The sequence below is a fragment of the Pholcus phalangioides genome, unplaced genomic scaffold, assembly GCF_987345545.1.
Source record: "Pholcus phalangioides strain wild (caught in Gottingen) unplaced genomic scaffold, Ppha-v1.0 ptg000019l_1, whole genome shotgun sequence".
NCBI lineage: Eukaryota > Metazoa > Arthropoda > Arachnida > Araneae > Pholcidae > Pholcus > Pholcus phalangioides.
In genome coordinates this window covers 987,780-1,015,701 of record NW_028301612.1, presented here as the reverse complement: position 1 = coordinate 1,015,701, position 27,922 = coordinate 987,780, and the positions used below count along the sequence as shown (strand labels likewise).

General features: G+C 35.6%; 1 protein-coding gene across 1 annotated transcript; it reads right to left on the bottom strand.

Annotated features, from left to right (window-relative positions):
* Positions 1 to 479: 479 nt before the first annotated feature.
* Mau2 (Mau2 sister chromatid cohesion factor) lies at positions 480 to 27,667 on the bottom strand. The gene is made up of 18 exons (XM_089248125.1): positions 27,416 to 27,667; positions 25,113 to 25,130; positions 23,713 to 23,778; positions 23,487 to 23,582; positions 22,846 to 22,968; positions 21,882 to 22,037; positions 20,303 to 20,378; positions 19,536 to 19,609; positions 16,423 to 16,513; positions 16,214 to 16,317; positions 15,437 to 15,514; positions 11,746 to 11,811; positions 11,416 to 11,543; positions 11,207 to 11,284; positions 8,572 to 8,683; positions 3,514 to 3,604; positions 811 to 938; positions 480 to 680 (listed from the first exon to the last, which is right to left on the bottom strand). Exons 1-18 carry the CDS (start codon positions 27,641 to 27,643, stop codon positions 615 to 617), a joined length of 1,779 nt encoding a protein of 592 aa, XP_089104251.1. The 5' UTR covers positions 27,644 to 27,667; the 3' UTR covers positions 480 to 614.
* Between the last annotated feature and the right edge of the window lie 255 nt (positions 27,668 to 27,922).

The window sequence follows — 27,922 nt, the reverse complement described above, 5'->3', positions numbered from 1 at the left end:
CTTTTCATTCAATAAAAAATTGACAGATATATCTTGTTAATCAATTGATTGATCGAGAATTTTTTGCATACAATGAAAATGCAGACTTTAAAAAAAACTATGTTGATTCTGAAAACAGAATTTCTACATAAAATTTAGACCAGGAACCAGTAAAACCAACAGAGACAAATTATATAATGATTGATTCTTTGACAAATCAATACATAGGTGTGTGTGTGTGGTTCTTTTTCTCTTCTGTACCCAAAATAAGCATTAAGTAACAGAAAGCATGCAAATAATAGGCACAGTTAATGCTTATTGCTATGTTCCTTTCATATCAGATCATCAAAATCCAAAACACCATGGCAAAGATCTGTTTTTCCCCCATTTAAGAAATTTCAATCTCAAACATGTAATGTTGCATTTGAATTCATAATAGTACATGTAATAAAAGCCTGTGTGTCTGTGAATGAGTTTAAAAGACTGTACATTGGTTTCAATTCAGTTTCTACAGCAAGCAAAGATGCTTGACATGAGAAGGCACAAAATCTGAAAATGTGCTTGAATTTCTTCATGACCCCTTCTTCAGTCACTATAATCTTTTATTTTCAATTTCAGTCTTTCGCTGATTTTTTTTATATGAGAGATGTTGCTGGTGTTTGGGGTTGTGGTGGAAGTGGAGGTGGGTCACCTTCAATCCACTGAAATACAACAAAGAAAAAATGTGTCATTACATGATTCACAATTCACATATTGCACAAGATGTTTAAAAAAATGGGCCTAACTTTAAGGGGTAATATGTGGCACATGATAATCTGTGTAGAATTTTACCTGTATTAAACTGTGCTCTGGTAATTGTGATGCTGCGAAATGGTCTTTCAGGAGTAATTGCGAGAATGAGCTGTGGGTCTGAATAGCTTCTTGCTCTCTCAAAGGATCCCCACACAATCGATAGAGATCTAAAACATAGATATATATTTTCATTTAAAATAGTGTACACACATACAAGTTAAATAATTAATTTCTTTGGGAATGAATTTCCCATAAAATGTATATGCACTTTATAAATCAAATCCTGAAAAATCACTCGTTCAAAACTATTGGAACAAATACAGCAGAGGTGCTGCTGACATGCTATAGTGCATCGAATACCTGGAATTTTGAAAAAAGATGCATAAAAAGTTGGTTCACTTTATTTCCTAGCTCTAAGAAGAAAAAAAATACAGAAAAACCTCCCACACTTTTCTGTTTATTTCTTTTCCCTGCTCTTTCTACTGTCTGTCATGATCATGTGACCTTAAAAGTAGTTTTAATACTTTGAAGTACAAATAAAGCATTTTACTGAACTATATTACAGTATATTGATGTAACCCGGGGTTACCGAAGAATAATATAACGAGATATCTAGCCGACCCTGAATAATGGCCATATACTGAATTTTCCAGTTTCAGATAGTTCTTCCCAGGTTACATACCGGAAATTACAGTACTTTCGCTGCTATCTGCCAGCATTCAAAGACAGCGTCTACACGACATAACAAGCAAATTCACTTCGTTCCTATAAGATTATGAATACATATTTTCTGAAAAAGACTCTGGAACCGTTCAAATTGTAAAAAATTCCGGAATTGTTGGGGGGAATAACTAAATCCGTAAAAACTCTACCTTGAATCTCCACAGTTTTGTCAACTAGCGGCTATGCAGTCATAACCGTTTCGCATTGCGAAAATCAGGGGTGTATACACAGAATCGGTCTTTGGAGAGGCACAAGGATTTCTTCCACAGAAATTTTGGGTCACTAACACTCCAAAAGATTTTTAAATTAACAGATAGTTAGGGATATGTAAATTTCGTATTTACGAAATAACCATGATAAATGCGAAATTTGCCAACTTTGACGAATAAATGCTGAAATTGATTTTTTTACTACTTTTTCGCAAAATCTAGGTAATTTACACTTTTTGAAGTAGAAAGTCGTAATTTTGCTCAGTACTTGGGAGCGTGCTTGAAAGGGAAACCACAAGCATTACTTTTTTCCCCCTCCTTTGGCATTGTGTTAGATGTAAATACAGTCGAGTTTGGTTATAACATAGCCCTAGGTGATTTGAGAAGTGTGTAATAACCGAAGTGTATGTTATAGGGAGGTGTTGAAATAGATTACGTAGCAATGTCATACATGCATTATTGAGATTGTCATGGAATAAATAAGCTTATGCCTCACATAATTGAAATATAATATAGCATGAATATACAGTTTTTGATTGGTATGTGAAAATTTTGGAAATTTATTTAGAAAACAAGATAATATACAACAACATGCAGATATTTTTTGAAATGTTGATGATTTTTTTGAGTTTATGCTAATAGTTTCTCTCTTTGAAGTTGACAGTATTGTACATTTAAAAAATTCAGAAAAAATAATCCCACGGATGTTCATGAATTCACCAATTAATAATACACTTGAATTAGCCACCAGTACTCCACAAGTCTCAACTTGAATTGAGACCACCAATAAAAAGATCACAAAGTTATAAAAACAAGTAAAAATTCCATAATTTGACAAGCATAGAAAATAAAGTTCTGCACATAAAGAAAGGATTTTATTAAATGTCAAAAATTTTATTGCCAAAATAGTTATATTTATTATCGACAGGTGGTGCTAAAGTTTGTCAATTATAATATTCAGTGCTATCTGTTGATTAGGAAGTGTAACTATTCCATCCATGTATTTTCGCGTTAATTGAAAATATTTAGGCCTAAGATATCACTTTAAACATTAGGTCTAAGATTGGGTGGGAAGAACAAATGGGTCTCCATTTTTTATACGGGGAAAGTTCAGGATACAAGATTTTAATGATATGAGTAACTTACAGGAACAAATCGATCTTGTAGGGCAAGGTAAGGCACCTATAAATGAGAACAGGCTAGCCATCCTTCTTTGAACCATTAAAAGGGTTGCCACAACATATGATGTCTTAGAAATTTTTGGGGAAAATGGGATAGGGAGCAATGATTTGCTGTAGGGATAATACTGACATCACACTTTTGTTCAAAGATAGCGCATATGTAAGCTTGATATTTCAAACAGATCTAGGGCAAGGTGTATTACTGCATTAGAAACTTCAAAATATAGGGTGCATTAGCTTTCACTGAATCACAATTGAAGGGCTTGCAGCAAGAAAGGGGTGTTGGCTCTATTTTTCGCACTTGTGAGTTAAGTCCACCCACTTTCTTCTAAAAAATCTTTTCTTCTTCTGGTGCAAGATAAAGGTAACTCCAGCAGTTCCTGTTTCTCAATAGATGAAGTTAACACTATTATATCACTGGGAAAAGGAAGGGTAGCTCCATGTATATATGTTTTTTTAATTTTCTAAAAAGTAGTAAAAATAGTGCTAGCTCCCTCTTGCTACAGGCCCTTCAAAATTTTTATTACACAACTTTTGATTAACAATTACACTACAAAAGCATAATTCCAAACCATTATGTGCATTACTTGAAAAAAAAAATTCCACAAATACATCATGTGTAAACATACCTTTTAGAAGAGCTGAGGCCCATAGCTGAACATGAACATCTGGTATTTTGCTAGCAAGCTGCATAGCGGGAGTGACCATATTCATACTCTCCTACAATACAAATATAACTTAAGATTAATGACTTCACAAAACCTCACAGCTAAGTATAGCTGCTAAAAGCAAATGATTTTAGAAGAAAATGTCCAACTTAATTTTGGATGCAATTATCACTCTAGATCAGTGTTTCCCAAAGTGGGCGGTGGAATGGTCCGGGGGGGGCGATAAAAGCTACAGGTTTAACATAGGATCCTACGGGCTCGCTGGAGTAGGGGGGAGATGAGAGGGAAAAAAATTCTGAAGAAGGGGGCGATGGAACAAAAAGTTTGGAAAACTATGCTCTAGATCAAGGATGTCAAACTCAAAGCCCACAGGCTGTGTGCGGCTCCCGAAGGAACTGGTGGCAGCCCACGACGTCCCAACAAGCTCCAAAAACATTGTTTTTTTTTACAATTATAAAAACAAACTAATAAATAATTTTGTTATGAAAACGTGCTGTTGTGGTGGGTTGGTAAGGCATGGAGTCAGAGATGGGAAGAGTTCAGGGTACATGGGTTCAAACCCAACAACAGGAAAACTAGACTTTTTCATTCTCATCACTGCGGTTGGGATCTGACGTGCTTTTATCGCGCTCTCTCATCCACCTATAGCAGCAGTTTTATCCAGAATCGTTGCCAGGGATTACTGAAGAATTATCTGTCACGTCAGTATGCCATTGTGTATTTCATTTGTGTTTTTCTTAGCGTGTTTACCATTTTTGGGTCCATATTCTGCTGTGTTTTCTTTATTTTTCTACATTGTGTGTTTAGTTTACTCTATAGTTTGATTTTTTCACCGGATTTTTTGAACTGCACATCGTTGGATTTTCGAGATAAATGGTTTTTTTTTTATTGCTCTCAATTTTTTTAATTTTCATTGTGTATTTCCGATCAACTTCAATTATTTTTTCACTTTCATTTCATTTTCATCGTATTTTTGCCAGGTTTGTGTTTTCTCCCACTTCTTTGATATAAATTTGTGGGTTTTTTGGACGTTTGTGTTAGAAAACAAGTGCATACTTTTTCCCGGGTACTCTCAATTTTTGTTTCCATTTGGGCCTCTTGTTTTAATGTTAGTGATTAGAGATAGTTAGCTAATTCTAATAAGTATAAATTGTACTTTGTAGCTCAATACTTTTATAGAGTATGTTGTATTCTTTATACACATATACATTTTCTCTTCGAGATTTAGTGTTGAGCATTTTATTTTTTCGTACAATCTCTTACGTATATTTCACATTGTAATGTATTTTACGTTATTTTAATTTCTTGTTAACATTTCTCATTTTCCTATTTTTTAAGTATTATCTAGTTTTAGTATGCTTCGACCTTGACTAGTGTTGTGTAAAGCTTGCGACGGGAGGTTTCCCTGATCTAGTCATGTTAAAGTAGCTGATAGTTTCAATTGTAAATGGTGCTTGGATAGGGCAAGGTTGGAACTCAAGGTCGAAGCGTTACGTGAAAAAGTTAGGATTCTAGAGGGGGCCCGGTTATAACAGAGCCACTTCTCATCGAGCCACCTGTTGATGAAGAAGCAATCTCCACAAACAACGACAGTTTAGAGGGCGAATGGGTGGTGATGGATGAGGCAGAGGGGGATAGTGATAAGGGTTTAACCATTAGGGATTCTATGGTTAGAGAACTTGAGAACAGAGTGTGTAGGGATTTTCAGGGTTTCGAACGCTGTTATCTGCTGGGGGGAAGATTGGCAACGTTCAAGATGTTTTCATTGCCGAAAGTTGCCCTTGCGGACGATTCTGTAGGTGGGGACAAATCAGATAGGAGTGAATATTAGTGAGTCTATCAGAGTACCGGGATTTACTATTATCCGCTAGGGAGGGGGTTCAGATGTGGCAGTGATTCCAGTGATGCCAAGGGGTAGTAGGGAGTATAGGAGTAGGATCCACCAATTCAATATAGGCCTGAAGGACATTTGTTCCTCACTTGGGGTCACGTTCTTGGAGCTCCCTGCATTTACGGATATGTGGCTTCGTTCGGATGGGATCCATCTAAATAGGAGGGGGTATGGGAGGTTTACGATAGTCTTAAGTTAAGTTTTACTCCCAGACCACGTAATCAGGAATACGGGTTAGTTAATGATAATCACAACAGTACTGATGGGAAATTACCCACCTCTGACTTAGATGGCTTCTCAATTGACACTAAATCACAAGACAAATTAAAATGTGTGCTAATTAATGCCAGGAGCTTTGGTAATAAGAAAGGCTATTTAGAAACTATGATAGTTGTGGAAGGCCTGGATCTTATAGCCATTACAGAATCTTGAGAAAACGATGGGGATGAATCTTTCTTACACATCTCAGGATACGAAACTTTTTTGAGAAATCGATCTGATAGAAAAGGGGGTGGAGTGTTGTTATACGTGAAATCATGTTTGAAGGCTAGAGAGTGTAACATGCAGAGAAGTGATGTTGAAACTATATGGGTTGAGCTTGAAAACCAAAGGCATCATAAACTTATTTTGTGGGGTTTGTTACAATCCACCAAATAGGGATCCAAACTACATTGCCAAATTTCATGATGAAACTTCCTACATGTGTAAGAGTCACCGATTTGGGAATTCTCATTGACGAGCGACTTAAGTTTTCTGAACATTGTTCAGCGGTTGTCAAAAAAGCGAATAGAATGCTTGGTCTCATTTTCAAAAAGGTCTCTTCGCGTTCTCCTAAAGTCATTCTTCCGCTTTTTCGAGGCTTAGTTCGTCCTGGACTGGAGTATGCTGTAAGGTTTTGGAGACCATACCTACAGAGGGACATAGACTTGGTTGAAGGGGTGCAGAGAAGAGCTACGCGTGTCCTTATTGGCACACAGGGCTTGAGTTATGAAGAAAGACTTCATTTTTTGAATATGTTTACATTGGATGAACGCAGGTGTCGAGGAGATATGATCGAAGTGTTCAAAATTTTCAATGGGATGGATAGGATGGACCATGAACTTTTAGTACACCGCCAATCGACTGTTTTTACAAGGGGACACCAGTATCGATTGGTGAGGGACAATGCAAGGTTATGGTGTCGCAGGGAATTTTTCTCCAATAGGGTTGTTAATAAATGGAATAGCTTACCCCCGGAGGTAGTAAATTGTAACACAATTGACACGTTTAAAAAGAAATACGATAAACATGTTGGGGTAAATCGAGAAGCTATCCATTCTTAGAATAAGACAACCATAAGTATTCTTTATGGGCATTGTATAATATTTTATCATGTGTATATATTGTTTGTAATTTGTGTTAATTGCATTTTTAATTGGGTTGCTGTATTTTTGAAACATATGACATCCATATTTTTATGGGCATCTTTTTATCAGCCACCTCGTTGGGCATTTTGCCTGTTGTGGCGTTGTATTTGTATTTGTAAGAGTAAGATGGCTGTCACACTAGGGGATTTCAATTACCTGGGTATTGATTGGGGGTAACTTTCAGCTAGAGATCAGTATGAAAGAGACTTTAAGTTAGTGCTCCATAATTTTTTTTATCAGCATGTATCAGAATCCACTCGGAATACTGCTATTTTGGATTTAGTTTTTACTAGCTCTGAGGATCTTGTTGAACCTGTTTTGATGGGGAACGAGTTTTCTTCCAGTAATCATCATGTCGTCAGTTTCTATGTAGGTTTTCTTTTGGTAAGGTTGATAACAAAAGACTAGTTCCTTGTTTTCTGAGAACTAACTTTGATGTTTCAAAGAGGGGTTGGAATCAGTCAGGGTGGTAAATCAATGGGAAGAATTTAGTATGAAGCTGTTCTCTTGTTCTGCAGGACATCATACCCTTTCAAGGAAACAGTGATTTTCCGGACATTTTGCTGAGGGGAACTCGGAAAGAAAAGTCATCACGTCTCCGCCGGGACCCGAACCCATGCCCTCTTGCATACAGGGCAAGCATGCTACCCTCTACACCACTGGAGACATGACCCTGCCTTCCTTATTTCACGCACTGTGGCGTGAGGCACTGAATTATAGACATTAGTAGCCTCTCTTAACTTCAGGAAATGTCCCCCGGATGGGACGGTTTAGAGAGAGATAGATGGCTTTTTCTCAGCAAAGATATCAAGGAAACAGTGATTTTCCGGATATTATGCTGAGGTGAACTCGGAAAGAAAAGTCATCACGTCTCCGCCGGACACAATCATACCCTTTGTTTGAAAAAAGCATGTTTGTACATTGCACCCTCTATGGTTCATGGATAGCGTGCATAAACTTTATCTTGAAAAGAAAAAAAGAGCATTCAGTGAGATTATGATACAAATTTTTCTCTGAGGTGCCGGGTAAGTCCTTATGATAATGGCCTAGGAGAGAATATTGTACACCATATTTCTAGCCGAACTTCAACTTTCCCAAAAATAAATCGATTCAGCAAAAAAAACTTTTTTCCCTGAGGAGGGGAAAGAAGGTTTCTGACTAAAAGAAAAATTATAAAACTAAGCCACAGCTTTTAGGAGACTAGATTACCGTAAAACTGAAGTTTGTGTGTTGTTTCCTAAATAGCAGCACAAATTTGTATATTTTGTTCTACTATTGAAGATGCTTTCGGATGGAAAATTTTCTAGCACCTGGCAACTCTGATTTTAACCCTTTAAATGACAATTAGAAATCACTACCACCCCCTTGATAATGTCATATCCTTTTAAATTAAACAGGTTTTCTTCTGGTTTTTAGCAGTGGCAAACTAAAAGGTACGAGGAAAAGTTTTTCTATGTGAAATCATTTTTTCAAAATATCTGGGCTTATCTAAAATAAAAGGCTTTTATGGAGTCGAGACATCTCATCATTGCCACTTAAAGGGTTAATATGAGCTAATCGTTAGTTAGCTCATAAATCATTGTTTTGCCAGATTGGTTTTGAGATATGTCAAATTTCTTGTTTCAACCTTAAATTCTTAATCTTATCACAAGTTATCGAAATTTTAAAAAAGAAAAAAACCAGCTTATTACATAATTCTTACAATGTGCTTGTGGTACTTACCCTGCTGTTTCCTAAAGAGAAGAATATGTGACCAAGCAAAACAAGTGAACAAGATGTCAATCGATTTAGATCTTCAGCATTTGCCATCTTCAGGGTTTCTCTAAGATAACGCCTGTAGTAGAAATTTAAAAAAAAATCCATCAGCATTTCACAATGCAATTGCTGTTTTTCTTACAAACTTTAACCCCTGAAGCCTGGCGGTTTAAATAGAATCGCTGGTTTCACAGATATTTAATGAAAAAATTCAAACTTTTAAACTAATCTGCAAGTTATTTTAAACTAATTGTTGAATTAATTTTAAATTTATCAGGTTTATAAAATAATATCTTGTACATAATATTATATAGTATCACTTTTATTACCTAAAAATTTATATTGTTCCGGATAGTCTCTCTCACAAGCACTCAAGATGGCAAAGCACGAAGCAATTTGAAGGACAACACATTTATTTTACAGAACAGCTATGTACACATATTCATAAGCAGAGATTTGACTAAGCACACAAGGGTTTGAGTGTATCTTCTCGCAACTAAACTACTCCTTAGTTCTGCTATGACAGTGCTTTAATGCAGTCTAGGCAAAGTCTGGAAGCTTCTGGAAAGATATTTTCTTTTCTTTCTACAAATTATAGCATTTGTTGCCAGTTTGGCAAGATTTACAGAGGAATGTGTTAATTTCATTTCTACATAAGATAATAACTGTTTGCACTATTTGCAGGTTGAAAATGACATAATAAATGGTAAATAAGAACTATTTCCATAATTTTTGTAAGAATATGATATTTTCTACGGTAAAAAATTATTTTCCTCTCCTCTACCACTGCTAAACTCAGTCTCCTGGCTTTAACAAATAACTACTAATTTAATTATACAGGGTATTTTAGCTTGAAGGGCTAAAGAATGCTTTTTATAATATCTCCTATCCCCACATGTTAAGCAGCAAATCGTTGATCATTTTTGTCACACCACAGTCATTTTCTGCACACAAGGGCTAATTAGGCCGGGACCTACAATTTATTTCAGATTCTGAACGGCAGGCTCGTTTTTTATACTCATCGAGAGGTTGGTGCACTAATCCCTCAATGGGGACTCCCTGCGGTAGCAATTTTTTTTGCGGTCATGTCGCCATTTCTGTTGTACAGGATCAGGAAAGTTTTTCTGACAAGGACAAACCGGGTATCAGACTCGTGACACCTCTAAACATCCTTTGCTACTTTAGGCGAGTATTTTATCGACCTGGGCTACCGTGGCCGTTAAGCAGCAAATGTTCATTACTCACAATAAAATATGATAAATGAAAATATAATAGTTGTGATTTATTATAGTTGATATAATAGTGATATAATAAATATGATAACTATCATATATAGTTGATTTTATTAATAGTTGATATTTATTCTAATGACCCTCTCCCACCTTCTTATGCCACAGAAAACAGACGTTATATTGGGAGGTCGTTGTAGCGAACATTACAACAAAAACAAGCTTTTTAAATGAATTAATATTGGGATGGTATAAAAAATTAGATTATTCATTTTCTTATAATGCAAGTAATTGCAGTGAACATGCATCAGGTTCGAAGATTATGATAAAAGTTTAATAATTAATTACATGCAACTGTGCACAGAATTCTCCAATATCAACAGTAAAGATCAGACACAATGTTGGAGAAAAAACATGGATTTTGTACATGTCTTTGCATATAAAAATGGGCAGAGCTGAGTGTGGATGTTGTATTGCGGTAGTTCTCAACCTTTTTTGACTCGCGAAGCCCTTTCTGGTATATAATTTTTATGACGGAGTCCCCAATGGCCTATTTTTTATTTATTCATCAAAGTTAATGATTTATTTTTGTTATTTAAAATATTTATGATTTTTTCTTCTTCAGATTTACTTTTATTTTACTCGAGTGACCGTGGAGCCCCTGGGGAGTGCATGCAGAGCCGGGAGTGCATGCAGAGCACCAGTTAAAAATTGCTGCTGTATCGGATTGAATGGTATTTGTAGGTTGCTATATTGGATAAAAGTAAATAAGAAAACAATTGGGACTTATCATATTAGTTGCCCAGAAGAATGCAATAACACATGGTTGTTTTTACGAGTATCAATATACTATCCAGAGTAACGAGTGCAATATACCCAAGGTGTATTGTTGCAAGAAGAAATGATATGTATTTAACCCTAGAATACAAACTAAAATAAAAACAGATAAAACTGCATGTTAACTGCCTATACGTCTACGTTTCTGAGACATAGAGTTAGTATTCTAGGGATAAGAGGGAATAAAGAACAGAAAAAGGAACAAACTCAATATCAAAGTGGATAATTTGACAAAAATCTGAAAAATAAAATATGAAGTGAATGAACATGCAAAATTGTAATTTGTGTTGTGTTTACTCTACATGTTATAAATAGCACTGTGCCATACTTATTTGCTCGTGCGCAGGAAGGAGACTCACACATATGTTGTAAAAAGCAGTAGAGTCACACAATCACAGCACATTCCTCACTTCATTGTTTAGGTAGTTAAAAATAAAATTTATACAGCAAACAATAATGATAGACACAAATTTTTCTAACATGTTTAAAACACAACAAAATACAAAATCGTTATTTTATGTGCAACATCAACTCACTTTGCATCATTGTATCGAGCCTGAAAGAATGCATTCAGCCCATGAACATAATATGCAGCAGCCCTCAGACTGTGTGACCTATTAAAGAACAATACGAAGTGAACATTAATGAGGGAGAAAACAAATTTCACATTTAAAAGAGAGTTGTTCCTTACTTTATGCACAAAACTTCTCAAATATACAAATTTTTTTAAGATCCTCATTCTTACACTAAGGGCAAAGTCTCTGGGTTCAACCTAGCTAACAGCTCCACCAGTTCATGCTCTCGCTTGCTTCTCAAGTAGACTATAGCTAAATTCAAACTAGCTAAAATTCTCAATTCACCAGTTGAATTGCTCTATTAATGATAGAAATTTTCAATTTAAAATAAGTAAATACATATGAGGTTTTTCCACATTTCAAGTCAATAATATTTTATAACTAGAATCTTTTTCTTTCCAAATAATATTTAAGAAAAATAATTGTAAGTAAAAATCATATTCTTGAAATTAAAATGCACTCAAAGTTGTATGAAAAAAAGGAGAAAAATTAATACAAACCCTCACAACGGTGCTGAACTGTGCTTCAGCAGCTTCCATGCAATTCATGGACATTGCATACAGACCCTGCAATGATTATAATAAAACATTTAAAAACACTGTGCATAAAAAAAAATCATCAATTAAAAATGCACTGTGTAAATTACTAAGTACTAAAGTATACTCCAGGTAAAAAAAATAATGCACCAAGAAAGAATAGTCAAATCACTCCGAAAATTGACATGCAGTTATATTACATGTAGTTATGCAAATAACTAGGGCTGCAAAAGTATTATGCAAATATTCCCGCAACCAAAGGGTTCACAACGGCCTCAGAGACTACTTTCTTGAAATGAACCCGTTTTTGCTTGATAAAACATTGTTAATTGCTGAAGATGTCTCTACGACACATTTGACCTCTTACACAATTATGGGACTTTGAACGAGATAGCATCACTGAATTGAGCCAAGCAGGGTGGACATAACATTTTGCTCTCAACTTGACTGCTCTGTCCAAGCTATTAGGATATGCTGGAGGCAGTGGATGTGTGAAGGCACGTAAAGGTGTTTAACGGTCTCTGGGCTCCTTAGGTCTCTCAACAGTAGAGAGGATAGCTCAATTTGTAGGGAAGACCGAGCAGTAGAAACAATGACTGCATCAACCATCCAATCGTAAATACAGTATTTGTCAAGGAAACTTCTGTTGCACTCCGTTTGTAACAGGGTTGTTTGGTTTTAACCAAGTGGTTTTTGGTTTTTTTCAAAAAATCAAATAAAAGTTGCCTAAATATCATTTTTTTTCCTTGAAAATATCATATTGGTTCATTATTAGCCAAAATGTTTCATTTTTACCACATTTTATATCCTTGGGGTACATTCTCATGGTATATCTTTAAAGGACATAAGATTTTATAAGTGGTTTTTTTTAAAAAGTCTCATAAAAGTGGCCAGAATATATATATATTTTTCATATGAAGTATCTTAGTCATTTAAAGTTATATATAAAAACCAAAATTTCTCATTCTTACAACATTTTCTAACCTTTGGTTACATTCTGATGCTCTATCTTTAGCAAATTCATGAATAAGGATTGCATCACACACCTAAATGTAGTGGTGTATTATCTCACAGGGTTTCTTTTTCCCTACACAAAGAAGCAGCTACAGTAGTGACACCATCATGCTAGGGGTAGGTGGTCCTATAATCTAATAAAGACACCAGCTGTCCTTAAAGGACAAAGACTAGTGTACTAGTTGTTACATTACCTCACATACATTTTCATTTTCTTTCCCATAAGAAGTAGCACATCTCCTACTGTACATGTATCTCCGTGTCTTAATATTCAATAGTTGTTTTTTTTATACTTTCACACACACACTGTTAAGCCCAGTTAATCAAGGTTCTACTGTATAGTAGTAACATATTTATGAAAAATAATCAGCTATATACAGGGTGATTATAATTTAAGTTTTGATTCCAAAACTATACAATAAGTACTGATCAGAATGACTTGAAAATTTACATGGATACTCCTGAAGCAATGGAAGTTTCTAGTGCAAAATGTGCAAGTAGAAGATGCTGTACTTGGCCAGCAGTATAATCTATTTTGTGCAACCACATCATTTCGGCACTTCCACAGCATCAGTGTGTGGATAGAACTTCAATCAAGATGCACATTGCAATACCAGCAAAGCAGCAGCTGAAGACCCATTTTGACAGGATGCACCTTAACCCTTGCAACTTCTGGCTGTGGGGGTACCTCAAAATGTTATAAACAGTGGTCAGATTAAGTGGTTTAATAAAGCTGAATTGCAAGCACATCCACATTATGACCATGGCATACTCCGATTCTGTTGTTGAACAAGAATTTTTGTGCTTTCAACCTCATAGCCAGAACACGCGGTGGACAACATATTTATCATTTCTTAAGTAAGTTGTAGTTATTTGTTCAAGTACTTCGTTTTTTGTGATGTTTCCATGAATTATGAAATCATGAAATGTTATAATTAAGGTATCATTCTGCCATGACTGTCTATTGTTTCCATTCTGCGGGCAAATTTCCCACATGTTGGATGATGTCATTAATTTTACATTTTTAAGTATTTTTTCCCCTCTACCAAATAAAATTACATTTTTTCAGGAATATTCATGTCAATTTTCAAGTCATTCTGACAATCGTTCTTTTTTGACAGTGTTTTGAAATCAGAACCTTAGTTATAATCACCCTGTATATCGTAAATCATTGCTAATTAATCTGCATTATTTATGCTTCATTAAATACATTATATTCACCTAATTTTTATTACTTTTTGCAAAATAGCTTCCTAATTAAGTATACTGAAAGTAACTGGAGAAAAACCTTTATATATTATATGATTAATAATAACATTAAAAGAATTTTCAAACACACAGTAATCCATCGAGTTGAGCAAAAAATAATTAAATGACAAAAGTTGGTTTTTGTTAAAATGTAATAAATATTTATTGATTAATTAGCATGGGAATAGTGTTAATTACATTAATAAACATTTTATTTTAGTTAATTATTGGAAGTTTGAATGATTTTTCAGATATTTTATTGTTTTTAATGTTAATACTATTTAAAACAAAAAAAAAACCGGTTTAAACCAAAAAAACACGGTTTTTTGGTTTTTTTACCAACCCTGGTTTGCAGTAGCATCAGGAGGGACAAACCCAGACAGCTGCAGAATAGTAATGTATAATCTTCTGCAATGAATTGCAATTCTATTTGATGGCAGACAGCAGTCGTGTTCACCAACGGCACCTTGGTGTGGTCATCGGATGAATATTACCTATTCTTTAAAAAAAAAGACATATGGCCCCAACTGTAGGTGTGGTGGTCTGGCAAGCAGGCCAGTCATTTACCCCCCCCCCCGGCTTTTGAAAATACACTAAAAATGGTATATATATATACATTGACTACATGTTCTTTGTTTCCCCCCCCCCTCCGGAAAAAGTTGAAATGACGGCCCTGCGCTGGAGAGCCATCAGTTATAACAGGCATGATGTCTAGCCCTGATACAGTAAGCCATAACTACTCAATGATATGTCTAGGAAATTTATATCAACAATATGTCTTGTTTTTATGACCAATAACTGGGTATCCAGCAGGTATCTTTTCTCATATCTACCCTAGAGGCAGCTCAACTGGGTCCTATTCTTTTTTTTTTTTTTTTTTGGTGTCACTGAGCTGTTCTCCGCTATAAATGACTTTCATTCTGATATTGTGATAATTTACACAATTTACTATGTACTATGACACGCAATTATACACGCAAGTTTTGGTTGAATCCAAAGTTTTCTTCTTAGTGCTTTCTTTTTTTCAAGACCGAGAGTATACATAAAAATTTTTGGAACAGATCTTATCTTCATCCAGCAAATGGATTGAAAATAGTTAATGATGATACATAAAATTTATTATGAAATTTTGGGAGGGAGCTTATAAAATCCAGTCTGCAACAACATGAAGTCTCAGAACATGACAAAAAAGTGGTGCTATCTAACATACATACAGACCCTTTTTTCATACAAGCACTGTTTTAGACATTACACACTTCATACAGAAACTACTGAAGAATTTGTAATGAAATTTTTCTCTCCCATCAGATTCATTCTTATCCATTGATCTATCAATCAAACACATACACACAAGCAATCCTACAGAGAGAAAGAATGTGAGAAAAATACATACCAATAATGCATTTATTTGTGGGCGATGCCGCACAAATAACCTGGGTTCTTGCCGACAAATCTGAAGTGCATGTGATGCCTAAAAAGTTAAACATATGATATGACAAATGGAATGAAACAAAGAAAATTTAAAGCATTATAGGTTAATAATTATTTATTTTAGCACATCGCAATCAGGGTACCGAGATATCAGTTCAACCACATCTGACTAGAATGTGAAACCCGTTTTTCAGCCGCAGAAAGTTGAACATGGAATACTGTTTTCCACATTTTAAGAATGAGATGAAAGAAATGGTTTCAAGTTACATCCTTTTTCCTTCTCTTCTCTTTGTGTGCTGATGAGAGAGAAAAGGGCAACAGGGTTGAAATATCACGATAGTGCTGCCCTTAATAAAAGACGATAAAAAAACTTTTACCAATACAGCTGAAAATTGCACTCATAAGTGTTAAAAATAAAATATGAAAATTTTGAAGCTATTAAAATCTGATGCATCCATTATTGTTTTAGAAGTAACCCATCGATTGCTAATTGATACTTTTCCCTCTGAGTTATTTATTTTGAAATTAAAAGTTATTAACGTCAATTTTTGGACAAATTATTCCAAAAGTAAAATCAAGAAAAATTACCTTTAAAATAATGAAATCAGGAAGGAAAACTGCCAGCTTTACAAATATATTATTCTAAACATGCTTGAAATTAATTCAACTGACACACGATAAATTATATCATTGCTAATTCACTTGGTTAGTACAATAAATAACTATCAAATAAACTTACCTCTTGGATTGCCAAGGTTTTGTTACCCATAACCAATCGACACATGGCTATATGTTCGAGAAGGAGGAGTTGAAATGAATGAAGAATGGGATGGCTGTCTATCACTAAAATTTCAATAAAAAAAACCAATTGTAAGAATGTAATTCATGAATTAAAATATACACCACTGACTGTGCAACATCACTTTATGAAATAATGAATTTACTCACTTTTTAATTTTTCAATCTGCATCAGAGCTTTGTCAGTGTATTTCTGCGCTTTGTCCATATAACCAGCTTGCATAGAATGCAGCACAGTAACCTTTGAAGAAAAAAAAACATATGTAAAATGGCGAAAACATACGATTTACTCTTACAAAAAATTTTAACAATTAAATGATATTTCAAATATAAATTACACCCAGTGGCCACATCCATGGCTTCGTGCTGCTTGCACCACACATGGGTCCTGCCATCAACGTCATGGAGAAGAAATCTTGACTCGTTAGACCAGACCACCTTCTTCCACTCATCAAATGTCTAATTTTGTTTTTCTCTAACCCACAAAAGCTATTTTCTATGGTTTTTCAGCAAAATCAAAAGGGACTCTTGTTGGCTGCAGGCTATCAAAACGAATTAAATAGTTTTAAGATCCCTCTGGTAGAGTGTACCAATATGCTTTGCAATGATCCGAGTTGCATTACGCTGCAATTTGTTGAATTGCAGCTCTTCTGTTGCTGCACACAATGTGCGTCAGTTGCCTGGTACCTCTTTTGTCACAAACGATTTCCGCCCACCTATTCTGCTCGAACTTTTTTGGCTTAGCTGCCATTCTTTGAAGACTTGAGGTACAAGAAAAACCAAAAAGGTTAGCGGCTTCAGAGATATATTTTTTTTTTTCAAGCCGAACACAACTCAGGTCTATCGCCATGGGCAATTTACTACCTAGTGAGTTGTGCCTGAAGTGTAAGTATGTGTACCTAACAGTCTGAGTGCGTATCTAGTGTTGTGTATGGTTTTTTAGTGCTGCCATCTATATCTCAGAAGTGAAGTGAGTGAAGTGTAATGACTGAATATTTGTACTGTTTGTAGGACTGTTGCTCTCTGTGGCGAGACTTTTTAACGGGGAGATCGGCTCGTATTTGTGCCTTGAAGTTGGGAACCACAGAAACCCAACTTCAGCCGACCACCACTGTGGTGACGGTGGGGCTCGAACCTGGGTCCCCCTGCAGTCCATCACTATGACCACTCGACCACCACAGCGGCGGCTTCAGGAACTGCCCCTTCTGGTGCACAGTTGCCTGGTACCTCTTTTGTCACAAACGATTTCTACCTACCTATTCTGCTCGAACTTTTTTGGCTTAGCTGCCATTCTTTGAAGCCTTGAGATACTGTTGAAAAAATGAAAAACCAAAAAATGTAGCGGCTTCAGAGATACTGGAACCGCCCCTTCTGGTGCACACAATCCTGCCACATTCAGTCACTCAAATCTTGTTTTCCTCATGAAAAGGCAAATTGAAACATTAATTGGTGCTTCTGACAAAGAGAATGATTTTTATCAGCTAATCTGGTTTATTACATGTGCTGACAGACGAGTCAAATTTTGAGTGAGAGGTGTTCGTAATTTTTTGGCCACTGAGTGTAAAATACAATGAAAAAAATCATGCAACCAAGAAAGAATATTACAGTACACACCGCTTATCAAAATCATGCCCCAAAGCAGAATGTTTTGCATTGTTCTGCAACAAGCCCTAGGTTGACTGGAAATATTCTGCGGTAAAAATCTCCATAATAGCATTTTCTACACTTTCTCTTAAAATTCTTACAGATCGTTCTGTGGTAGCACTAATTGTTCGGCGACATATGTTGCCGATTTTGGCATATTCTGCTTTAGGGAATCACAGATGTTATTATTCAGATATTGTTATCACTTTTTCTAAGTACAGAACGGACCAATATTAAATACAAACATGGGAAAATTTTTGTTTATAGTTATCAGGACACTTCGGTTTATGCTATCAATATTTTTCACCAGAAGTTTTTCTCTTTTCACATATTTTGAAACTAAGGTTGAAGAAGACTCATTTTTACCCCTAAAAGTAATTGTTATCAATTTGCATGACTATGTAGGAGGAAAGAGAGCTCTCTTATTGACAAAAATTCAACCAAACTGAACTATCTATAATTTCCATCACTATGCAGTGCATTATGTAGAGTTGAATGAATTCAAGTCTACAGAATAAAGCAACTTGGTGTGATTGAAATATTTTACTATATAATATATTGTAGAAGAGTTGATCCACTTTGCCCAAGAATATTTAGAAGACACCAACGAATAAGGCAAATATACAAAAAATAATAAAAGTCCGAATGCATTTCAACACCAATGGGTGCCGTCTTCAGAGGAAAAATTTAACCACTAGTTTCGCTGACCGAGTTTCCCACTTGGGTTGAATACCAAATCTTCACACTCGGTTGCTCAGCGGAAGAAGTACGTCTGTTCACTTCAAACGTCGTGGTCAGAATGAAGCTGTGAGCCTGCGTGAGATACTAATGCAGCGTCCTGATTGGACCTTTGCGGAATAGTGCTATCCGATTGGTCCATTCGAATTTTCTTGTAATTCCCGCTCAAAATGAATTTAAGCCATGGTGTTGCGATTGGGGGTGTAGATTTATTATCATTCACTAGTGATTCTTAGTGTTAAGAATCAGGAATGTGAAAAATCGACCATCGCCGCTCACTGTTGGCAAGAAGGCCACAAATTCAAATTTCAAGAAGCGAGAGTTTTTCACAAAGTCAAGTCCACAGTTGATCTAGATTTATACGAAGGCACATATATTCGGGCCTTCAAAAATATACTAGTGAACGATAATAAATCTACACCCCCGATCGCAACGCCATGGCTTAAATTCATTTTGAGCGGGAATTACAAGAAAATTCGAATGGACCAATCAGATAGCACTATTCCGCAAAGGTCCAATCAGGACGCTGCATTAGTATCTCACGCAGGCTCACAGCTTCATTCTGACCACGACGTTTGAAGTGAACAGACGTACTTCTTCCGCTGAGCAACCGAGCGTGAAGATTTGGTATTCAACCCAAATGGGAAACTCGGTCAGCGAAACTAGTGGTTAAATTTTTCCTCTGAAGACGGCACCCATTGGTGTTGAAATGCATTAGGACTTTTATTATTTTTTGTGTATTTGCTTTATTCGTTGGTGTCTTCTAAATAAATAATATATTGTAGTTGAATATTTTTAACAATCATTTATCTCAAAGTAAAAATTTAAGATGGACGTTTACATGCCTCATTTATAACATTAAATAGCCCAGAAACACATACCAGATAGACCAGAACACACATATGCTCCTTTGGCATCCACTGAAACATGTCACCAGGATTAGTTGGTACAACTTCTAAGGAGAGGGAAAAAAATTTTTAGTCACAATTTAATATAAATTGCTAACATAAATTCTGAAAAAGAAAAATCAAAGTTGATTAGACACCAATCACTCTCCCAGCATATGCTTTTGACATATTGATGAATGTTAACGACAGTTTTAAAATGTATGAACAACTTATTATATATGTATGTGCATCTGTTTCTCAGCCTTCTCGTTGGGCATTTTGCCTGTTGTGGCGTTGTATTTGTAATGTGCAGGGAAAGATATCTAAGAAATCACAAGGTATTACCTCTCACCCCTCGTATGCTATATCGTAAAGCAGATTGTTTTGCATTGTTCTTCCACGAGCACTCGGCTGACTGGAAGTGTGTGTGTGAACGCGCTTTCTGCAGTAAAAATTCCCAAAATAGTGTTTACCACATTTCTCTTAAAATTCTTCCAGATTGTTCTGCAATAACACTGATTGTTCTGTCACATACATAGAAGATTTGGAATATTCTGCTTTGGGGAATTGTAACCCTTTGTCATCAAAACTTCTAGGATTTTCTTACATCCCACTAAACCAAATGTTTTATAGTACATGCAAAATTAGAAGATAAATAGGCTACACTCTGCAAATTTCCAATTTTTAGATGTGGACAATCTGCAAATTATAAGCCAAAAAATAAAGTTCTTTCAAATGTGAAAAATAAAGTGAGCCCTTACCTTCATCTGTGTGAAGAGATGTAATTGTCTGAATGCCCTGTTGGAGCTGCTTCAAACAAGGTTTAACGCTTTTCACCTATTCAAAAAGTCAAACAAACATTTTAATTGACAAAAAAAATCAAGTTCACACACATTTTCTTATTTCACCATGATATACATTCACAAACACTAAAACAGATCTTTTAATTAACATTAAATTACATAGTAAGTACATGAAAATAAACAGGCTTATAGAAAGTTATCATCAGAAATAATTTTTAAAAAATTCCTCTACAACAGAAAAAACGACAACTTCACTGAACAACAATTCTTGACACAGTTTCTGCATCATCTCATCCAAAACAAAAATAACCATTTCTTGTGTAATTTGGTGAGTTGAACACTAATTTAACTATAAAAAAGCTGAATTGGCTATGGTTTTCTCTGAAATTGCTCATTTAATACACATATAATACAATACAATACATTGGAACACAACATAACTATTCAGAAAACAAAATAAACATAGGAAAAAAAACCACAAATATATAGAAACTTCACCAGTATACAGAGTGATACCTTAAGTCCTTTGGCTATAATTTACTGGTGAACCATTGATCCTAGAGGCACACTTCCAATTAACAAAAGTATCCAAATGATGTGTAGATTTCAGATATGTCATTCATATTGCATGGGGTTGAGTAGTTATTAAAATATAAAAATTAACTTTTTTTTACGTACCTGTCCTCAAAAACGCAATTGGAAAGTTGGTGTCCCGTCTTTCTTGAGGAAAACAAAAAAGTTCCACGTTTCTAAATGCAATATTCACTGAGATATTTCAATTTAAAAATTTGCTGAAAAGAATGGAAAGAACAGCATAATAAACTTGTTCATTAGTTTATAAGGTCCTTTTCCTCATCTTGGGTGATTTTGGAATTCAAATATCTCAGCAAATATTGCACATTAAAAGGTAAAAGTTCTTTTTGTTGGGCTCAAGAGAGACAGAACAACTTTCTAATTAGATATTTTTAGTACAGGATGTCTATAAAGTTAATTTTTTTATTATAATAAATATACGCAATATGAATGATGTATCTGAGGTCTACACATTAATTGTGTGTGAATACTTTTTGTAAAGAAATATATGGCATCCATATTTGTTATGGGCATCTTTTTCTCAGCCACCTCATTGGGCAATTTGACTGTTGTAGACTTATATTTCTATTTATAATTGTAAGTATGTTCCTAGGATCAACAGTTCCCATTTCTATTCCAGGATAAAGGGACTTTCTTATGCACCCTGTACATGGAATGGTATAGTGTTGTATTTTTTTTAACTTATGTCAAACCATAATGAGGGAGAGAAGAAAATAATGCAAAAAAATTTGAAAAAAACAAAGGCCGCTGATAGGGTTGCAAATGAAGCATTGAAAGGAAAAATTACTTGAATATATTTTTTTCTATCTACTCTAGGCTGAAATATCTTGCTCTCATACATTTTTGATCACAAGGAATGGCTACAATGATCTATCAAAAATTGCAAAATAAAATGTAAAAAAAAAAAAAAGCACATGTAAATACACTGTGAAGAATGTGTTACCTGTCCAGCAGTCAGATAATGGCAGACTTGAAGGACAAGGAAGAATACTTTCAGGGCTTCTTTCTGAGCTGTGCTTCCCTGCCACGCTTCGACAAGCTGTCCTGCCAGTGTTAGAACTTGGTGAACTTCCTGAAGTTTTCTGTCAATCATCAAGAGCTGTGAAGGTGGAAGGGGGGGTAAGCTTGAATAACTATTCCCAGTATTGAAAAATTTAGTAAAACTTGAGTGAATGATTTTCAGAAGAATTTCACACATACTGTAGGTGACAGAACAAATACTATGAACAATAACAACCACTACTAATATTTTTGTGATAATAAACTACTAATAGTTTTGGCTACCTTAGGTAGGTGGCAACAACACTTGATGTTTATGTCTGGCCACGATAAGACATTGTGGTGCAATATTCAATGCGATGGCTCGTTTTATTTTTAGTAAATCTTAATTAAAATCATATTTTCAAGTAATGTTCAGTCATTTACATGATTTTAAGCTCACAATACAGTTGAACCCTAAATTTAACCAATGAAATAAGACCAACATTTTCATTCGTTAAATCGAGGAAAATTGTTATATGCAGGGTGAGAGATTAACACAAATATATTCCCAAGGACTTTTATTAAATCGTGGGTCAAAATATATTTGTGTGTCAAAAACATATTTGAAATGCACAGTTATTGTTAATAGAGCTACGTTGAAATTCACACAAGAACCCACTATACATTTCATGAGGTTATCGTAAAAAATGTCATCAAAGGTTCAAAGTTTTTAACTAAGTTCTCTATGTGCCAAACAAAAACCAAAAACTTCCTGATTGAAGTTAGGTTAATTTTCAAATGATTAGCAATTAACAAATTAATCAGGGAAGAAATGCAATTTAACTCATGGAAATGTTTGAATCCCCCTCACGAGGATTTGACACATGAATTGACACATAAAAGGGAGAAAATCAGTGAAAACTCACCATTCCTTTGCTAAGTAAGAAAAGGATGCGTGTATATTGTGCTCCAGAAATGTGAGCATACTCGGCACCAACACCCAATAAATTACATGCTGCTGAATATTCTTTTTCGCTTGCATGAAAATGCTGAAAAAATAAATTTCTATACATAAGCATAAGATTTAACAAAAAGCAAGAGAAATAATTTCTACAACATAAATACACACATTGAAAATTATTAGACACACCAGTATAAGCTCAGTGCAATCTAAATTGGTGGAATTTCTTCTTTTCAATGTGATATCAATTTTCGTTCTTGTCAATTGCCCAATAAAGCACAAGCAGTTGCTTACACACAAGTAAATAGATGGTGCTAATTATTCATCTAAGTGTTTAACCGCTTTGTTTTATTCACAGCTAGCAATCAAAATGGCTACATGTATCGAAAAGTGATTTAAGACTGGAGTAATAAGACATTTTTTTTTTGCACAAAACATTCGCTCTGAAGCTGTTCGAAAGTGGGAACAGTGAGCTTCTCCCCCCACACTCACACTTTATGCCTACTCACTGTGGGTGCCTCTCTGGTGCTATAACACATATATAGATTAAGATAAACTTGTACATAAATATTAGCCTTTTGAAAGAAAAACTTTTGACACACTTACAGCAAGCTGAAATAACAAACGGCAGTGCCAAAATGGTGACTGCTGAGAAATTTCCACCGCTTTGCTCAGGATATTTTTTGCCAGATGCATCTGATTCTTTAATGCAAAGATAAAAATATGAATGAATTAAATAATCGATGCATAAGGGGAAAAACAATATTTTTGTGAGTGGAAAAAAAACACATTCTAATTACATTTTCAATACATCAGAGAAAAAAAAACTTACCTTTTTTTCATATAGATCAGCAAGTACACTCGCAGCTTCAAACTTAACATCATCGAAACTACTTATCTACATTTAATAAGTCAAGCTGAATAACAAACAAACAATACTGCACCTTTTATATAATATATAATCAATAATTCGTCCTCACATGCATCACAGTATAATCCAAAGTTCTCTGCAGGTCAACCCCCCCCCCCCCCCACCCCCCAGTACTCTGCCATGAAGATGGGCTGGAAGAGATCTTAGCAACGGGATAAGTCCAGTGGCAAACTTCTGGCATTCATTCATGTGGCAAAACCCTTATGAACAGGTAGTCATTGTTTCAGAAGAAACGATGTTGTCTGCGTGTGCGATTTTTTTTTCTTTTCACACCAAAAAAAATTCTAACCTGGCACAGATAGTACTCAAGTACCAAAAGTTATTACCGCCTCTCAAATTTTGTAAATGTGATTGCTAAAAAGTAGTCCAAAGATGATAATTTTTTCGATTTCCCTACAGCACATCTTTTAACATGGATATAATTCATGAAGTCCCAGAAAAGTCAAAAGAAAATGACTTGGGACTATTTTTCTTGAGCAAAACCATTGCTTGCCTCTTAAAAAATGAAGCTGGCACCTAAATATATTTTTGATTTCTCAAGCTCTGCATTATACAATCCTATTTTCTGTAGGAGTCCAAACACATATGACATTCAATCACAGATCTTTAAGTGTACTTAAAAATAGTCGATCCCAAAAACTGCTATGAAAAATGTTCTAAACGAGAAAACGCTTTAAACTGGAAATCTCAATGAGAATTAATAAGAATTGGGACCACAGTCATACTAAGTTAAGTGGAAAAACGTTATAAGTGGGATCCGCTGTAATTGCCAAATTTTCGAAATTGCTTCATTGGCCAGATTAAATTCTTAAATGGGACAAATTGGCCTGATGGACAATTTGTGCATGCATATTCTACTACTACTACCATGAAACCACACATGCACCTTGTCCGTATCTCTCTGAGGAACTTCTAATGAATTGGTACATGTTAGAATATGCGTATCCGTCTTGTGAACCTAACATGAAGTTTGTGTAATTATTGCTATAGTGCTGCCATCTATTTCTTCAACTATGAGTGAAGCATAATGATTGAAGATTTGTACCATTGAAGGGTCTGTTGCTCTCTGTGGCGAGACTTATTTAACAGGGGAGATCAGCTTGCATTCTCGCCTCGAAACTGGGAACCATAGAAAACCAACTTCAGCTTACCACCACTATGGCAACTGTTGGGTTCAAACCCAGGTCCCCACGATGCGAGTCCGACACTATCACCACTTGACTACAACAGTGGCTTGCATATTCTACTGTGTATGCAATAGTGTTGTAAGAAATACAGTTGCATAAGATGATAAAGGATACATTCTGTGAAATATACCACTGAAAAAAAAAAGAAAAAAAATAGAATGTATGAGAGATATGCATGATTAAATATAATACAGTGAAACTCCTCTTAACAGACACCTCTCAGATACGATCGCCCCTCTTTTACAGCCAAATAATAATTTCCCCTTGTATAATAAAAGTATGCATTTCAAACCCCTGATTAATGGTCACCCTATCTTTTAAGGGCACATTTTTTTGTCCTGCCGACGTCCTCAAAAGAGAGGTTTTACTGTGTTTAAAATATCATTTGCATTTTTAAAGCATGGATACAAGAGAAACAGATCCTAAATTTGGTATTCCAAAACAAAATACAAAGAAACTTCCAAAAAACGACACTCAACAGACTAGATAACCATATCGTTATAGTGGATTTATTGTTATACATTCTTGACAAATCCCAGGTCACTGTGGCAACTGTAAAATTGGTATTGGTACCTAGAATTTCTCAATGTGCAATTTCTAACTGGGAGAAAAAGAAATACACTTATATCCTAAAATATTTCATTGGTGCCTAGATTTTTTCTCGATTTGTTAAGCCCCGATAGATGGGAATAGTCAATAACACCATGAAAAGGCCATTGGGACCAGAGAGTAATATCGTTACTCCCAAAGCAGAATGTTTTACATTGTTCCTCAATGAGCCCTCAACTGACTAGAAATGTTCTGCAGTAAAAACTCCCACAATAATGTATTCAGCGTGTTTCTTAGAATCCTTTCAGATTGTTCTGCGACGCATGTCACAGATTTTGACATTTTCTGCTTTAGGAATCATTAGAGGATTTTCACTGTGAAATACATATTCATATTATATTCGCCTGATCTTTTCTTTTTACATTTCAGTCATGGCCCCCTACAAAGGGAGGTTGTCAAACTTTTTTTACACAATAAATGACTTTAGATGGTGAAAAATCCTGGATTAGGGCCAGCCAAACATCTAAGCCTAGGGGGCCATGGCTCCAGGATGTGGGAGCTGAATATAGTTGACCATTAATTCCCAATATACATATTTTATCTCTTTTAAGATAAGTTTTTAATTAGGCCAAAATAGTGATATGCCCCTCCCCCACATGCTTCCCAGCATTGAAGCATGACAGGTGTTTTGGATGTCCTCAAACGTCATTGGGTGCTCCTATTCTTCTGCAGTAACCCTAGTAAATAGCGCCAAATTGAAGTCTGAAAATTAAAAAAATATCCGCTCATGCACAAGGAAGCCCTGACATAAGGACCCTACCCTGTCTGGAGGCTCAAGGATGTGCTTTATATCTTATACCACGGCTGGACAAATCTCAGACACCAGGTCATCATGGCACCTAAAAATATGCATTGGCACTTAAAATTTTATGTGTACTTACTAAATTGAAGACCGAAAGCAGTACAAAATGTTTAGAATTTTTGCAGCATATCTGCCAACATGAAAGAGGGTCATTTTGTGCCCCTGAAAACGTCAAATTATTTTGAATATTTTTTTCGGGTAAAAATTTTTCTGTGGTGTTTATATATTTTACGATTTATCCAGCATTGTTTTATACACCATAATTTTGCTAGGGATTCAATAATTGGGGGGGGGGGTCACATAGATACGAGAAGTTTTGGTCTGGGGGAACTTACTCAGTGATGGTTAAATGGCATTTTGGGCCAAGATATCAACATGGGCAGGACACATTGTCCCAACCAGGACCCACAATTAAAACGACATAAGTTTTCTAACCAATCATTTTCGTCCCTAGTCTGAGGAGGCGGGGCCACTAATGCCTCATTTTCCCAGAGCCCTTGGTTGTAAGGAGTCATTTCATGGTCCACATTTTATCAAGGGCTTGACAAATTTTTAAAAAAAACTCTAGGTGCCAAACGTTTTAGGAGTCAGGCATATTTCTTTTGCCCGAGCTAGTAATTAGATATAAAAAAATTTAGGCGCCGATATCAATTTTTTAGTCGCCAATGCCACCTGGGATTTGTGAAGCCATGATTTAATCAGTCGTTATAACGGGCGAAAAATATATTTAAATTAAAAAATGTGAGGGGTAAAAAAGCTGGAAGAGGGAACAACTGTAGTATAATTTGTATACTAATTTTTGTTTACTAACTTATAAAAATTGAATATACATAGATGAAATGCATTAACACACTTTTTTTCGGTTTGTTTACATCCATGTAAACTGGCCATCACAATTGCACACGAAGTGGTTATAACGAAGAGATAGACATTAACCGCTATAGGATATGAATCAAAACACGTGGAATTGTAAGCAAAAAATGTAAACAATTGATCAGTTAATTACCGCTTTCTCCAAATGGGACAGCGCCAAATCAGTGTTTTTGGTGTGCTGCAGTAGTATGTTGCCCAACTGGAGGTGGGTTCGAGCCTCGACTTTCTGAGACTGTTTCAGGTTGAATATGGCGAACAGACACTGAATGCAATTGCGTATATTCGGAGGATTCATCGTGCGGAACTCTTCGGCCAGTGCCAACAGGGCCAAGTAACAAGCGTCCTGCTGAGTGGACGCCATTGCTCCGTCCGACCCTTCTCCACAAATCATTCGGCAGTTCCGACTGCGTTGGTCTTATTGCCCTTCGCCATGTATTTTTTTCCCCTGCAAAATTTTTTTTCCCCAGAACCGTCGAACTATGAGGATCACCACATTACCATGTAAACACGGGATATTTTCGCATTTTTTTTGTAATTTTGGCACCCGTACCACAAGGGAGGCATATGGTTCCCGGTTGAGATCCACTGGTTGAGATCCACCGTCAAGGGTGCTAAACCTTGCGGACTACTCAGGGACGGG